The sequence below is a fragment of the Notamacropus eugenii genome, chromosome 1 (assembly GCF_028372415.1).
Source record: "Notamacropus eugenii isolate mMacEug1 chromosome 1, mMacEug1.pri_v2, whole genome shotgun sequence".
NCBI lineage: Eukaryota > Metazoa > Chordata > Mammalia > Diprotodontia > Macropodidae > Notamacropus > Notamacropus eugenii.
Window position 1 is genome coordinate 280,399,516 of NC_092872.1, and position 17,240 is coordinate 280,416,755.

Genomic DNA, 17,240 nt, shown 5'->3' on the forward strand with positions numbered 1-17,240 from the left:
TGGACTCAGTGACCTTTAAGGACTCTTCCAATTCTAAATCTATGATCCTATGAACCTTGTGACCTTGGGCAACTCCCTTTCCTGCTCCCCCTAAGCCTCACTTTCATGATTCATAAAGGGAGAGGGTGGGACCAGATGACTCCCAGCTTTAAAGCAATGGAGCCAAAGAATGAATATTGAGAAAAACTCTTTTCTGGGTCATGATGGGCGTTTCTACCCCTGAATTCCACGGAGGCAGTGTCGGACCCCAGAAAGCCCAAGGAATCCAGCATCAGAAACCTGAAGCTTAACTCTCTACTGAAGAGTGATTGATCCTGGCTCGGTCAGTAAGGAGAGGAAACCTAGACACCTGCTGGTGTCATACCCTGCTCTCCCAAAACAGGGGGAGCTGGCAGCAGTGGCCGAAGCCAGGGCTGGTAGGGAGACATGACCATTGCTAGCCTCACGGTTGAGATTTACTTAAGAAGCAGGCAGCATCCAGTGAGAGCCTTTATTCAGAACATTTGGGAATGGAGCTGCAAGCGGGGATTCCTGACTACATTCACAGTTGTGTGCAGAGGACTGACAGGCGGAGAAAGGGATGCTTTTAAAAGCATTTGCGGTGAACAATGGAGGGGCCGGCCTCATCATACTCCTGCTTGCTGATCCACATCTGCTGGAAGGTGGACAAAGACGCCAGGATGGAGCCGCCAATCCACACTGAGTACTTGCGCTCTGGAGGAGCAATGATCTGGGAGGAACAGAAAGACGGAGCTAGGGATGGACATACAGGACCCGTCCAGTGACTACGCAACTGGAGCCACGACCTTCAGGCTCGGCTGCCAACTCTGGGACTGGCACCCTCGGCGACTCTGGGTCAGAGGGAACCACACCTTCCTCATCTTTAAAAATAAGATCCGGGACCAGATGGTCTCCAAGTCCCTTGTAATTCTAGATCAATCACTCATCCAACCAGGCACTTGTTTTACAGATGAGGAAACTGAGACCTGAGGAAGCTGAGATGAGGAAACTGACTTCCTTGAGTCAGGCAGGCAGCCAGTGGAGAAGTGGGACTGAACCACCAGCCCGCAACTCCAAACCCAGCATTCCTTCCACTAGACCAAGCTGCAGCTGCAGCTCTTTACTAAGGACCAGGCAAAGCAAAACCCTCCTTCAGAAGTCTCTGGGTCACCCACTGACCCCTTGTGGACTAAATTGTTCAGAACAGACCTGAACATTGCCCAAAGAATCATTTAAACTCTCTGTGCCTCGGTTCCTCTGTATAACAATGTCCCTTGTATACTGGACTCAGAAAGTAGATGACCTCTAAGTTCCTGCCCCGCTCTCCATATGATGCTGCCAAGGCTTCTGGGAATTTTCTTCCCATTCTGGCATTAGGACAAACCATTCAGGTTCACCTTGGTAGTCCTCATTTTCTACTCAGGGTCAGACTACAGAATTGGGGCTCTGTAAACAGGGGACTATGGGACAAGGCATCTTCCCTTACCTTGATCTTCATGGTACTGGGTGCCAGAGCAGTGATCTCCTTCTGCATCCGGTCAGCGATGCCCGGGTACATGGTGGTGCCCCCTGACAGGACATTGTTGGCATAGAGGTCCTTCCTGATGTCGATATCACACTTCATGATGCTGTTGTAGGTCGTCTCATGAATTCCTGCAGACTCCATTCCTGGGAGAAGGAAGCCACAGGGTCCACATCATTGAAGGGACCACATGAGAAACCACAGAATGTAGCAATGAACATCACAACCAGAGGTGGGTAATGGTTCTCTCTGAGTCCCAGAATCCTCTGAAAAGTGAGGATGGTAGTCTTTGCATGGCTTAACCCACAAGGAAAGACTGTGCAAATCATAAAGCCCTCCAGAAATGGGAGTCCTGGTTAATCAGCCTCCTAGAGGACCAAAGGGTGGAGACTTCTCACATCATCATCATTAAAAATGATAATGTTAGAGAAGAATGGAGAATAATAGCTAGCATTTATATTTCGCTTACCATGTGCCAAGAACTGTGCTAAGGACCAGAAAGCAAAAGATCTTGTTGTTGCCCAAGAAAGACCCCAGGCTCTTACCGATGAAGGAGGGCTGGAAGAGGGTTTCTGGGCAACGGAAACGTTCATTTCCAATGGTGATCACTTGGCCATCAGGCAGCTCATAGCTCTTCTCAAGGGAGGAGGAGGATGCAGCTGTGGCCATCTCGTTTTCAAAGTCCAGAGCCACATAACAAAGCTTCTCCTTGATGTCACGCACAATTTCCCGCTCAGCTGTCAACAAGAGTCAACCTTCAGCATTCCAGAGAGAAGGGAATCCAGACTAAGGTGCCTAAGATTGTTCTCTCTCTCCCATCCTTTCATGACACTTTGAAGCCAAGTATATGGGGTGGGGGGGACAGAAGGTTCCCTTCCTTCACACAAAGAAGATGAATCTTGAAAGGGGAAGCGAAATGATAATGGCCAAGCTGGGCGCCTTCTTTGAAGAGGTAGGGGATGGTGGGTGAAGACACTGCATAGACTATCGGACTTAATTCACGTATAGATGAGTTTTTCTCATTGTTTTTTCCTCCCCTTTCCTGATCCTCTTTTGTTATTTAAAAAGGGTGGGCTAGAAGGGAGGGCAGTGCACAGACATATTGGTAGATGAGGTGGATGCAAGAATAAAACATATCAATCAACACTGAATTCTTGTTTTAAAGTGGGGACAGAGAAGATGCAGCATCACATACCGGTAGTCACAAAGGAGTAGCCCCGCTCAGTCAGGATCTTCATGAGGTAGTCAGTGAGATCTCGGCCAGCCAGATCCAGACGCATGATGGCGTGGGGCAGAGCGTAACCCTCGTAGATGGGTACGTTGTGGGTGACGCCGTCCCCAGAGTCCAGCACGATACCTGAGGGCACAGCCACAGGGTGGGGCATCATTGGGGGCAGGTCCCTTCTGTGCGAGGTTAATGGAAAAACACCAGCCCAAGCCCATCATGGGTCAGGCTAGTATTTTCCAGATGAATATGAAGTCAGGGGTCAAGCTTTTCACCCACTGTGAACAACTTACCCAATTTTTCCTTACTTTAATTCTTCAAGGATTTCTGATCTGTCAGTGGGAACAACTTATTCACTAATGCAGATTGCAACCCCTCTATGACTTTGTAGTCTGTCTTTCTGAATTGCTTTGGCCAAAAATATTCATCTGCTGGTCCTTGAATGACACACCTAGAGTTGGTGTCTGGGACTAGTGGGACACAGCTGACCTCTTTTGGTTAAGCCTTCAAAGAGTCCAGCCTCCCCTCTAGGAAACAATGGACCTTTGGACAGGTACGTTATAGGACCACCCCATGTGTGACTGTAGCCAAAATAATGATAACTGTCCCTTCCCTCAAGGTGGAGTGTCTGATGCCTCTGGGCCACCTACCAGTTGTACGTCCAGAGGCATAGAGGGACAGGACAGCTTGGATGGCAACATACATGGCTGGCACGTTGAAAGTCTCAAACATAATCTGTAAAAAGAGGGCAAACCTTAATATTACAGCCAGTTCCATTAAAAATGTGTTTTTCTCTCCCCTTTCCCCACCTCCCACCCTCCTGGGAATAAAATGAAAACTCTGGGGAAGGTGGGCTGTTTAAACTTTTTGCGTTATATGAAGTGCCTCATAAATGCTTCTTGAATTAATTCAAGAAGCATTTATTAAATGTCCACCATATTCCAAGCACTATGCTGGGTGCTGGAGTGAATTGCAGCATCATTTAAAAAATTCCATCACTGTCATTCTTAGTTTTGCAGCCAATCAAAGAAGGTAGGGGAAAGAGAACACATTCCCTGCCCAGCTATCCCAGCCTGGGAGAATACAGTGGTGTGGAATTGGAATGAGTACTCTTAAGCCAAAGGTCAAGTGGCTGGAATGTGGATGATTTCAACCTGGGGCAGCAAACCACCCCATGATGGTCAATAAGCATCCTTCTACCTGTTCTTGGAACTAGAAGTGCCCACCAGTACTGGCAGTAGATGAGCACCTCCTTCTCTGCCCTGTCATAAGCCCCAGTTTACAAGATCTGCACACTCACACACACACTTACATACACATACACTATACACATTCCTATACACACACACATGCATGCACATTCACACACACTCACATATACACACACATACATGCACACATACACACACAGGTACACACACACTCACATATACACATTTACACACATACACACTCACATGCACACATATACACACATGCGCACACACATTCACACACTCACATATACACACTCTCACACACATACACATGCACACACTAACATACACACATGTACACACTCACATATACACATACTCACACACATGCGCGCACACACTCACACATGGGGACGAATGAGGAGCCCCTCGCACAGGGTCCCACGCTAGTGTACCTGAGTCATTTTCTCTCGGTTGGCTTTGGGGTTCAGGGGGGCCTCAGTGAGCAGAGTAGGATGCTCTTCTGGGGCCACACGCAGCTCATTGTAGAAGGAGTGGTGCCATATCTGCGAGAAATGAAGGAGTAGTTGTCACCCCGTGGCATTACCATGGGGCTTCAAGGCTTCCATGCAACAACTCCATGAAGAAAGCAGATAGTGGAAATATTAACCCCATTTTGTAAGTGATATTTGTGCCTTATTTTCTCTATTAGGTTCTAGGGTCTGTCTCCTATTTCTTGTTACAAGGTGGTAGGCTATGGGTGCAGAAAAAGGCACACACTGTTAGACATGGTCAATGGGTTGATTGGATAGGGTGGAGTCATCCTCTAGGAGGGTGATGTGTGTGTATGTGTGTGTTTGTGTGTTTCATTTTCTGTGTATATGTTGCATCCCTCCCATCCCTGAGAGAACGCCAATTCCTCCAGAATCTGCTTCACTTTTTGTTTGCACCCCCAGAGCCTAGCCTCATGCCAGATTCTCATGAGTTGTTTAAAAACACTCACTGAGATGAGTTAAACAAGGCAGACTTCTTTGAGAAACATCTTCAAATGATTTTCACTATCGGCTAAAGGTTAGTCCAGGGACCAACCAGCCTGATGTTCTGGAGGTTGGAACCTTTGGCTCAAATAAGCACACCTCATCACAATGGACTGAGCCCTTGATCCACAGCCAGTACCTTCTCCATGTCATCCCAGTTTGTGATGATCCCGTGTTCTATCGGATATTTCAAGGTCAAGATTCCTCTTTTGCTTTGTGCTTCATCCCCTACATAGCTGTCCTTTTGGCCCATGCCCACCATCACTCCCTGAAAAGTACAAGAAAGGAAAGGTCATCCTCTCACAAGACTTTTCAATGAAGTTGAGTGAAACAATCCAAGGGTCAAGTTCCTAGCCCCAGACACTCTTCTGGTCAAGTTCCAATGGGTTGATGAGATGCAGATCTTCTCTCAATAGGGGCTCTTGGGATTCTCCGTCCAAGTTGCCAATTGCCCCATTTGATAGTGGGAACTTCAAAGAACCAACATTCCTTGGTGTTAGCACTTTTTAGCTGAAGTACATCCAAACTCTTCTGCACTATAGTAGATAGACCTTTGTGAGCTGCTCTGACCAAAAAAAAGCCTCAGCTAGTGGTCAACTTTCTGGTGAAAAGCATTTCCAAACTGAATTAGATGAGGCATCGGATAAAAGACCCAGGGTCAGGCTTTTCATCAGAGAAGAGTCCTTTGAAAGCCTGGGGACACCTCAGTGTCACACCATGGCATTAGTGAAAGATGGAGGGACCTATCTAAAAAGGGAAATTTCAATCCCCAACTGAACAGCATTGTTCAAATGATATTAAGGAATTGTGAATGAATTAACTCCTGACACAGGTTTGAGGCACGTAGAAATGTGCATGAGTGAAAGGAAAAGAGAAGAGAGAATATTTCCAAACTGGGCCTGGGGTAGCACCTAATAGGACACTGCCCTCAAATACTTGGGTGTGGTTATGACTCTGAGCATGGACAATACCAAGAAAGAGCATCTCCCCTTTGAAGCCTTCACATTTTGTTGCGGATATGTGGTGGGGGTGGGGGGTAGGGTGGAGGGTGGCAAGACCCCCTATCAGACAGGATGTTAGTACTCAACATTGGTCCTAATGGTCAAGTCAACTCTTTTTAAGCCAGTTGTTGTAAATACACAATTGTTATGCAAACAACTGTACTGACCATGGAACAATCCTGGTTAGCCATGAAGACAGTCCCAGATAATAGATGAGTCTTTAAAAAATACTCCAAGTCAGAGTTATAGCTCTAGAGCCAGAAGGGGCCATTAAGACCATGTAATCCAATTCCTCTATTCTGCAAATTAGTAAACTGAGGCCCATGAAAGGTAAATGACTTACCCAAAGCCATGAAGGTAGTAAGCATGAGAGTCAAGATTTGAACCCAGGTCTTACGTGGTGCCATTGTGGCAAGGAGATGACCCTGGGTTCTTATAGACCCCAGTAATGTAATGTGATGTAATGATGTAAAAAAAAAGATATTAATCCAATTCTATAAAAAAATCCTTCTCTCATATCCAGAGTATCTGAGAAAAGTGCTCTGACAGAACAATCTAGAACCATTCCATTCATCATCTCTAGACAGAATCAGAAACACCTGGAAAGAAGACAGTGGACTCAGGACCTGCTGCTCAGATACATAACTTCTGCTGAACCTGCAGGCACAGAAATGCAAGCAGCATCTCTCTTACAAGTGTCCTAATGCCTCAACAGCAGAGTCCTCCTATGGACCCCCAGTACCATGATAGGGGAATTCATAAGACGAGGATTCTCTGGAGACTTCAGACTAGCATAGCTGGACTGCCTTGCCACCTTGAGAGGCCATATGACCCCTTCCTTTCTTCCCCAGCCACTACTTCATTGATCCTGTTCAGAGCTATAATGGGTTGATTACATGTCCACAGGCAAGGGTTGCATTGTCTCTCGCTCATATATCTGAGCCTTAGTGTAAATAGAAGTACTGCCCTTGGCCCATTCCCATACCGTCGTTTTGCTTTATCACTTTCTCTGCTGTGCCAACACCATCAGTGAATTACGGTTCCCTGATGATTACTTTATCCATCTTGCTTTCTCTTTTCCTACTTAATCCTCCTCCTCAAAAACAAAATGACATTACATGCAGCTAGCTTTTGTTATTCCACCATAACATTAAGTTTTTCAGGGAGGTGGAAGTGTATTTCTGTGGCTAGGAAAGTGTCAAGTAAATCAGAAGAATATATCAACGTTTTTGGTGGTCATAATGATGCACAGTGTCAGAAGGTAAGGAGAGTATATAGTATGAGCTTTTCTAATTAATCCTTAGATAACATGCACCTGTCAGGCACTGACCTACCTCAAATGTGCCAGCTGTACCCACTTGGTGTTTTTTTTCAAAACCAGCGAGATTTCTTCAGTCAGAATTATAAAGTATCTGTGTATCTCTGTGGGTATTTGGGATGTAGGTGCTGAATCTGCCTCCATTTCACAAAATCATAGAGCCTTGGAAGGGGCCTTCAAGATCAACTTGCCATTTTCATACCTGGACCAGAATCCCCTCTAAAACATCTCTGATAAATGGTCATCCAGCCCCTGTTTGAAGCCCCTCAGGGATAAGGAAGTCAGCTCTCTATGATAGGACATTACTCTGACCTTAATCTGAAATCTGCCTCTCCATCCATCTCTAGACCTTCCATGCATTGTCCCAGCTCTTCCCTCTGGGGCCAAGTGAAGGTGGGATTTCTACTTTGGTTCAATTGGAATGTCCAAAGCTCTCCACCCTTACTGATAGGGAGAAAGTGTTTGGCTCACCTGATGTCGGGGACGGCCCACGATGGAAGGGAAGACGGCTCTGGGGGCATCGTCCCCAGCAAAACCAGCCTTACAGAGCCCTGAGCCATTATCACACACCAGGGCAGTGCTGTCCTCTTCTTCACACATCTTCTATAACACAGGGCTACCTGAAGAGAGAAGAAACTCATCCCACCTGGAACTCAGCACCCATAGAACAATCAGTGTGTCAGATACCACGTTTGCCCTTTTCAGGGGTCACATAGGTATGAGAATCAGAGCTGCCTGAGGGTGAGTCGCAGCTGGTAGGAAGTAGATCTCAACATCACAAACTCTCAGAACCTCACAGTTGGGAAGGGCCTGAGTGGTCAGCTAGTTCAACTGGTACAGAATCTCACTACAGTACACTAGGGCATTGGCCAGCAAGCCTTTTTGTAAAGATCTCCCATGAGGGAGGACCCAACCCTCCTCACTGAGGGGACTTGATGGAGAAAACAAAGGACTTGGGAGTTAGAAGACCTGGATGTGGCTCCTGGTGGGATGGCACACTAGCTATATGAACTCAGTGACAAGTCACTGAGAGCCTCAGTTTCCTTATCTGAAAATGGGGTTAAAGATAATTTCCTCCAAGGAATGTTGTGGGGAAAGCCCTTTGTAAACTTTGAAGTGCTCTAGGAAGGACCCATTCACAAGACTACTTTTAAAAACACCTGAAGAGAAAATCTGATTTCCTGTTTCACCGATTTATTTTCTTTTAAAGGAAGATTCCAAGAAATAGAAAGGAAGGAAGGAAGAAGGAAGGAAAGAGAGAGAGTGGGAGGGAAAGAGAGAAAGAAGAGACAAGGGAGGGAAAGAAAAAAGAGGGAAAGAGAAAGAAAGGAAAGAATGAAAGAAAGGGAGCTACCTTTATGTTTGGAAATCGTTACATATATAGAAGGCAGAAATAAATATTTAAAATAAATAAAAATCTCCTCTAAATCATTCCATTTCAGATTTCATTGATGTCTGGAACTTTCATTAATGTGTGTAGACTCCCTCTCCCAATGTAGATTGGCTCCTGTTCTGAGTCTCAGAGACTTGCCTGGAACATTGTGAGGTGGTGTGACTCGCCCAGGGTAAAACCGTCAGGATATCAGAGGTAAAATTTGAACTCAGGTCATCCTGACACACAGAGCAGTTTTCTATCCATTATGCCACATTCTCTTTCTAGCTAAATGTTGAAGAAATAACTTTAAATTTGGTTCTTTTATGTTCACTAAACCAGCTCAATTTAGAAAAAAAAATTAATTTCAACCAACATGATTAAATGCCCATTGGGAGAGATATGAGATTGAGACCAGACCCAGTCCTTAACCATATGGATGCACAGTCTAGTAGGATATGTGTTTCAGGCATAAAGCATTGAACATGGTCCAAGGGAGTGGCTGTGGACTGCCTTGGAGCAGGTGGCATTGATGTTGGGCTCTGAAAACAGAGGGAAAATGAAGTTGGTGAACACCAGGAGTAAAGGTATTTGGGGCATGGAAAACAGCCCAATCAACACCTTCTTGGGAAGGTTTTGTTGTCTGAGCATCTGCAGTTCATCTTGGTGAGTATAAGTGACTTGCAAGTAGAAATTGTTTCATTCGTTGTCTGTGTCTCCCTGGTGACCAGCACATAGTAGGAGTATAATAAATATTTATTTAGTTAGCTGATAGTCTTCCCACTTCATTGAAGCTCCAAGGGTATGCAGGATAACTGGACAACATTTCAAAGGGCAGGAGTGGATTGAGGACTAAGTTGGGTCCAAAATGAACCCCTAACCCATTCCCTCGTTTTACAGATTTATCTATAGAAACCAAAGCCCAGAGAGGGAAAGGGATTTGTCTTTGGCCACACAGCAAGTTAGTAGCAGAGCTAAGGCTAAAATCCACAGCTCTTGACTTGCCGTCCAGGACCCCTTCCACTATCCTAAACAAGAATAGTAGAAAGGCAGGAAGAAGAGAGGAAAAAAGCCCTGCCACTGGCAGCGTGCCATGGGTCAAGAAATAAGGTTTGGATAGGGCACAGGATCCAAACTCAAGAGCTGGAAGGGACCTTGGGGTCACATAATCCAACAGAGGATAAAATTGAGGTTCTAGAGGTTTGAATGACTTACTTAATATCATACAGATAGTAGGTACCACAAGTGAAATTTGAACCCAGAGCCCCTGACTCCAGAATCAATTATCTTTTCACATATTGTACTTCTGTCTAAGTAGAATGGACTACCAACAGCTGGGTTAAGTGACTTCTGGGAAAGAGAACTTTAGAAGTCATTCAGTTCTGCATGGGAGAGTGTTGGGATTCATAGTTCCATGGAGTGGTCCAGAGGGATCCAGAAGCTTGAAGGCTCAGGGTCAATTCCCTTCACAAGTCAATAAAAAAGAAAATTTCTTCTGGATGATTCAATCCAAGAGCCAAGTTTAGGGAAAGAAGAAGGATGGAAGGAAAGGAAAGGAAAGGAAAGGAAAGGAAAGGAAAGGAAAGGAAAGGAAAGGAAAGGAAAGGAAAGGAAAGGAAAGGAAAGGAAAGGAAAGGAAAGGAAAGGAAAGGAAAGGAAAGGAAAGGAAAGGAAAGGAAAGGAAAGGGAAAAAAGAGGAAAAGGAAGACTAGGAGAAAGAAAAGATGAAGATGAAGAAAAAGAAGAAAGAAAAAAGGAGAAACAGGAGGTGGTGATTTTTATTGTCTAATCTCTCAAAATTCTACTCAATTCAATAAATTTGAGCATAAAGTAAATATCCAGCACATTCTAAGGATATATGCTCAGCACTCATTATGTGCCAGGCAGGCACTGGGAGAGGTTCTGGGAAACCAGCAGTACCATAGTCACTACATACAAGCCTAAGCATTGTCCCCACTGGAGTGTAAGCTCCTTGAGGGGAGGCACTGGTTCACTTTTGTCTTGGTGTCCCCAGTGTTTGCCATACTTCCTGACACATACCAAGAACTTAATGAACGCTTCTTGATTTACTGATTAATGAATAATAATCATCATAATCGCTGACATTCCTACAAAATATTAGAATTGGTGAAGCTTTTACATATATTATCTCATTTGAGCCTCAGTTCAGCTGTGTGGGGCAAGTACAGCATACATCATTATGCCCATTTTAACTGAGCAGGAAACTGAAGCTTGGAGAGGGCAGTGACTTGACCATGATTACACTGGTAAGAGGGTTTGAACCCATATGGAGCATGGCTCTTGTGTAGTATGTTGCCCCCTATAGGAAAGTCAGTTCATAGAGAAATACTTCTGAATGTATGTACACATTTCACTTTAGAATATCATTTGCCAGAAAAGCACTGGACTTTCAAAATTCATTCAAGAACATTGTGAGCTCCTTTTACATTTTATTCCCCTCCCCCACCAAATTCTCTTCCACGACCCAGCTCTTCGATGCCCTGATTCCTACCCCACCCAGGAGTGTACTGGGAAATGTTTAACCATTGCGTAAGGGGGGAGGGGGGGGGGGGGAAGGGAAGGGAGGGGTGAGGGAGAGAGGGAGGAAGGGAGCACACTTTTAAGTTTAATCTTTACTATTAACTTTTTCTCCTCACTTCCTTAAGTGTAGACAATCAACCAAAAAATTAATTACTCAAGCCTCATTTCCAACGTTCCAGATTTAAACATACGCTCACAATTGGCTAATGCACTGGTTCCATCCTGCACACCCACCCCTGCCCTTCTCCTCACCAAATCTCAACAGTAGAAAAAGAGAGAGAAGGGATTGGGGCGGTGGGGGGGGGGGGGTGGGGGGTGGGGGAGGGGGGGAGTTGTAGGAGATCACAGGGTCAAGGATTTAGAGCCAAGAGGGACCATACAGATCAGCTGGTCTAATCCTCTAATTTTACAAATGAGGAAACTAAGATGCCCAGATGCAGAATGCAGCCCAAATGAAAAGACTATGAAATGGTAAGAGGTGAATCACAGCCTGATTCAAACACTAAGGCTGTGCACTCTCTCGAACTGGGCTGACTTGTAGTTTTGCTGAGCTCCTTATTTTTCCCCCTTTTTAAAGTCTTTGTTACAAGGGTGACTCCTTGGGGCGGAGGGGAAGGGGGTCTATTCGGAAAGGAAGGTGATGTGAAACCAAAAGATATAAACATTTTAATATTTTTTTAAAAATGAGAACAGTTCACATTGGTATTCCCTTTTGATATTTGTGAAGCACTTTCCCTGAACAATTCCGTGAGTTCAGATGTTAACACAAACACCATTGCCCCTCTTTTTACAAATAAGGAGCTGGGGTTCAGAGAGTCGAGCAATTTGGCCGCAGTCACACAGCTGGCGAGTACCAGAGCATCCTTCCGCGCTGCCTCCCTCGGGGCCCTTCTAACCATCTCCTAGATTATGGGCAGGCATCCCGGAGGGATCTGCCTAGTTTGCAGCGGGATGAAGGTGACCTTCGGCCCCACGGAGAATGCGTGAAAAGTAAACACACAGACGATATTCGGGGTGAGTTTTTATTTGATTGGCAGCTGGGACTGCTATGGCTAAGCTGCTGGATTTGGAGCCAGGATCACAGGCTCGAGCCCGATCTCAGCCCTTAGCAGCCGCGGGACCATGAACAATCCACTAGATCTCTCTGAGCCTCAGTTTCCTTATCTGCACAATGAACAGTATAATCATTGTAGTAGCTGCTTTTCAGGGTTATTGTGAAACTCCAGTGAGCTGATGGGTGTTGGGTGTTATATAAATGTTAACTCTTTTTCTTTTCCAATAAATAAAGGGGAGGAAGTAATATGCCCAAGGAGGCTGATGCAGTTTCTTCAAAGAAAGTGTTCACTAAAAGTGGGGGTGGGGTGGGGCAAGGGGAGGGGCGGGAGCTAGTGGGTGGGTTCCAGCCCTTCTCTAACCTGAATGAGCAGGGGCGGGTTTGGGACAAGTCACTTCCTAATTAGGCAATCCGCACTGAAATTGCTGCTTTTGGAACCAAGTTCCAGGTCAGGGGGTTGCTTCAACCAACTGGAGCTCAGCCTGTGCCAGAAAGCCCAAGGGGAGGGGGGGAGGCGGTGAGACTGAGGAGGAGGGGAAGGGGGGAGGGAGATGGGGAAGCCAGAGAGCAGGGGAGGGAGTGCTGGATGCAGCCCCAGGCTTGCCAGGCTCCAAAGCAAACCATATTTAGGCATAAAGAATGAAATGGGGAGAAGAAGAAATTTACTCAAGAAAAGGGCCCAGGCTGACTTCCTGTTCAGTCCTTCCTTGCCCTGGGCAGCTGCCCCATCAGAAGCAGCTGGTGGAGGAGAGCCAGGCTGCAGGAGCAGGAGCTGAGCCAGGCCCCCTGCAGAAGTGAGACGAACACTCAAGCCCAAGTGAGCACCCAAGGGAGCATCCCAGCGGGAAAGCCAGAGGGGGCCCCCTTATTTTATAGGAGAACCTTGCCAGTGGGCAGGACTCAGATGGGAACCATGGCTGGGATTCCCTCTCCCGCATCAGCTGCCTTGCTTCTTCTTCTCAATGTCCAACTTCCCAGCAAACACCCAGATAAAGAGGTTGTTTTCAACTGGGGAAGGGGAAATTAGAGGCAAGACAAGCCTGACCCCCTTATTTTACAGCTGAAGAAACTGAGGCCCAGACGGGAGAGGTGAATTGCCCAGGGTGGAACAACTAACTGGAACTCAGATCCAAGTCTTTCAAACTCTCCAAATCTAGGCTAGTTCCTTAATAGTTTCTGACATGCATGACAAGCATGCAGGGCTTGCAAACATGAGACAGGATTTTATCCATTACAGATCAGGAAATTGAGACTTAGAAAGGCTGTCACCTAAGTGTCTGAGAGAGAACTAGCAGCCAAGTCTTCTTGGATGCTCTCCATCCACAGGGCACTTGGCACCTACTAATCACCCTCACAACTGTCATTTATGAGGGCTTAAAAGTTTGCGAAACACCGTATATGCACTTTCTCATTTGAGCCTCCTAGAAAGAATGGAGGGGTTGAGCATTACTGGCCATTATGATTTTCATTTTGCAGAGAGGAAAACTGAGGATCCCTAAGTTTGAACAACTTACTTGCCTCGGGCCACACAGCTAGGATGTGTGGGGGGGGGGAGAGGGTGGATCTGAACATGGGTCTCCCAGATTCCAAGCTGAGTACTCTAACCACTAGCTGACATGCCCTTACTAACCACTGTGAGCATTCTAGAGGAGAGGGTCCTACAGACCTCTAACAGCAGTGACAGAGCCAGACCATCTAAGCTCCCCATTTCCAAAAACTCTGGAAAAGATAATCCCAAAGTTAGATTGTGGAAGCCTTGTGTGCCAAATCTGAGCCTCAGATTGACTCTGAAACATAGCAGAAGCTTCCCTGGAAACATCTGCTTGCATCATGGTCTCTTGTCTCAAGCTCTTTGCTTGGTGCACACTGGATGTTACAGCTGACATGCATGAACCATGCCCACTTTCCCCCTTGCTGGCTGCCCATACCATCCCTGCCCCCACACCATCCCGGCAGCCAGCCAGGTAGGGCTTAAGTCCAAAAGTCTGCAAGACTGTCTACATATGGCGTTCATTTTCTCAGTGCATATCCATCATGTGAATTCTCTCCCTCATCCCAGCCCCTGTACCCCAGGGAACCCTGACCTCTCCCAGAGCTTCCTTTCCGGGCTGATTGCACTTACCCTGACTGAGCTTGGCTGCTGGGCTTGGCTGCTCCTCAGGGAGAGTGTTTGTCCGGGGAAGCTGAATGCTCTTAGGTTATATAGCCCTTCGGCCTGTTCTCCTCCCACTGACTTCCCAAACAAGGAACAGAGACAGGCCTGAGCCTCATCTTTCAGGCTAACACAGCCATATAGGGACCTCAGCACAAAAACCTCTCATCTGGGTGGCCCAGGCCCAGTCTCTGCTACTGCATTCCGCTGCAACAGGAGCAGAGCAAGGCTGGCGGGCAAGAATATACACAAAGCTGCAGCCTGGGGAGACAACAACCCCAGATGGGGGCCGCTAACAGGGAATGGAGGAGACACATGCAGCAACTACGTCACAAAGAGGACTAGGGCTTGGAGAGCACATTGAGGTGTCCCCTGAAATTTGGGAGGCTTAAATCCCAAGGCTCTAGAGTGGAAGGATGTCCTAACCCACTCCTTTGGTGTCACAGATAAGGGAAGGAGGGCTCAGAGTGCACAGACTTGTCTAGAGTCACAAAGGCAGCAAGTATTAGACACACCAGACTACAGTGGGCATGCAGGGGAGCAGTGGGTATCTAAGCCAGAGCCAGGTTGGAAGCAATTGGGAAACAGAGTTTATATCGGATCCCAGCAGTCATGGAAAGCCACTGGAGTTAACTGAGAAAGAGTGGAGTGGGTGGAAAGGAGTGTGACAGGGTCAGATCTGCTTTTAAGGGGAATCACTTGGGCATTTGCATAGAGGGTGGATTTGAAGTATTATTACAAATAGCAGAGTCCTGACTCAAACTTACATCCTCTAACTCCAGCTCTTTCTACTACGCCATCTCACCTGTCTCCAAAAGACTTTATTCATCACCCTTACTGCTGGAAGGGGGCAGGCTGGGTGCTTAATAAAAGCTAACATTTATACACTACTGTAAGGTTTGCAAATTGCTTTACAAATGTTATCTCATTTGATCCTCACATCAACCCTGCAAATAATAGTACCGGGAAACAGTTACTATTATTATTACCATTTTACAGATAGGGAAACTGAGTCAGAGACAAGTTAAGTGATTTGTTCAGGATCACCTAGTAAGACATAAAGAACTCAGAACTCTGGTCTCTCTGACCTCAATCCCCACCTCCCCACCCCCAAGTCAAGTACTCTATCAACTGAGCCTAACTTCCACTAGGTTTAAGACATCAGTTCCTGATAAGATTCTAGAACACAGGCTTAATTAAAAGGATGGGTAGTGAATGTCTAGAGCAGGAAGTGAAGATCACAGAGAGCTAGCTGTGCTTCATTCATAACAGATGGAACTCATCTTATTTTGATAGGCTCACTAAAGTGCTAGAGCAGGAAAGTGCAGTACATATGGTTTATGTCAATTCCAGCCTGATGGATTGATTGTCATTTTCTAACAGAACCAATGACATCATGTGGTGATATCTATGCTCCCACATATTGGATTTAAGGGAGGTAGGATTGGACAGCCTTACCTTCTCTTCCAGAGTCTTTGGAGTCCAGTGGCAGGACATAAGTCAGGACAGCAGACCATGGCCCGAAATGCAGTGGAAGAACTTGATCATAGATGACCTTGGCATCTTCCATGTCTGACCAAGCCCTAAGTGCTGCTCCACAGTGCCTGCTTCAGCCACCATCATGGCCACTGGAGCAAGTTGTTCTCATCCTCCCATTTCTCTTGGGAGAAGTCATCACATGTTTAGGGCAGACACCTTCAGACTCACAGAAGGGACTGAGCCAAGCACTTGACAAAATTTTTGGTGTTATCCTTGTGGAAAAGATGGAGAGATATAGGCTAGATGGCAGTAAGATAAGACCATTAGGCACTGATTGAATGACCATGCAAAAAGAGCAGGAGAGATTTGTAGATCCACGGCAGCTTGGAAAGTGGTCTCCAGTGGAGTGACCCAAGGATCTATTTGGCTTTTGGCTGTTTTATCATCTTTATCACTGATTTTGATGAAGAAATGGATGATTTGTTTATCAAATTTTCAAATATTGCCAAGCTGGGAGGGACAGCTAACACATCCAGTATTAGGGTTAGGGTTCAAAAAGATCTTTACAGGCTGGACAGTGGGCTACACTGAATACGATGAAGCTTAATACTGGTAAATTTAAGGTTTTAGTAATGAATTCCAAAAAGCAACTTCACAAGAACAAATTCAGAGAGATAGTTCATCTAAAGGAGATTGGGGGCTGGGGGTGTTCAATCTATAATAACAGCTGGCATTTACACAATGCCTTAAGGTTTACAAAACACTTCATACTTATCATCTCATTTGATCTTCACATTAACCTTGTGAGGTAGGTGCTATTATTACCTCCATTTTACAGATGAGGAAACTGAGGCATGGAGAAGTTACCCAACTTGCCCAGAGTCACACAGCTATTAAGTGACTAAGGGAACATGTGTCTTGAGGTCTTTCTGACAGACAAAACCAGTGTTCTATGCACCACCCTGCCTTACTGCCCATTTTAAAGATGACAATGGTGTGCAGGGACATGGTAGATTTTCATTGTTCTCATTTCTAAAGTGAGATTTAACCTGACTCACATTATTCAACTGCTCTCAGAAATCTCCTTTTACAAGTAAGTACCCTTCCATCAGCCTCATTGGTATTCTCCCACCATAACTGAACTTGGCATATCATTTTGAGCCTCCTCTTTTCTCAGATTCCTTTTTGAACTTGTGTTGATGTCTGCATCTTTTTCAAATGAACCCTTGTTGAGGCAAAGACACATTTCCTATTATTTCATCAAAAGTAATTTGAGTCATGTCTGATCAGGACAGCAGTGAAGGTTTGGGGCACCCAGAAGCAGTGGCATTGAACTGCTTTGA

General features: G+C 45.8%; 1 protein-coding gene across 1 annotated transcript; it reads right to left on the reverse strand.

Annotated features, from left to right (window-relative positions):
- Positions 1-476: 476 nt before the first annotated feature.
- Positions 477-14,740, reverse strand: ACTA2 (actin alpha 2, smooth muscle). Its single transcript, XM_072628980.1, has 9 exons — positions 14,389-14,740; positions 7,771-7,919; positions 5,120-5,248; positions 4,399-4,509; positions 3,398-3,482; positions 2,718-2,879; positions 2,068-2,259; positions 1,487-1,668; positions 477-730 (listed from the first exon to the last, which is right to left on the reverse strand). The coding sequence occupies exons 2-9, from the start codon at positions 7,897-7,899 to the stop codon at positions 587-589; spliced, it is 1,134 nt and encodes a 377-aa protein (XP_072485081.1). The 5' UTR covers positions 7,900-7,919; positions 14,389-14,740; the 3' UTR covers positions 477-586.
- Between the last annotated feature and the right edge of the window lie 2,500 nt (positions 14,741-17,240).

Coding starts and splice junctions, on each gene's coding strand:
- ACTA2 (XM_072628980.1), bottom strand. CDS start 7,899: ATGTGTGAAGAAGAGGACAGCACTGCCCTGGTGTGTGATAATGGCTCA. Junction 5,249..7,770: donor TGGGCCGTCCCCGACATCAG/GTGAGCCAAACA, acceptor TGTACTTTTCAG/GGAGTGATGGTGGGCATGGG. Junction 2,260..2,717: donor CTACTCCTTTGTGACTACCG/GTATGTGATGCT, acceptor TCTTGTTGACAG/CTGAGCGGGAAATTGTGCGT.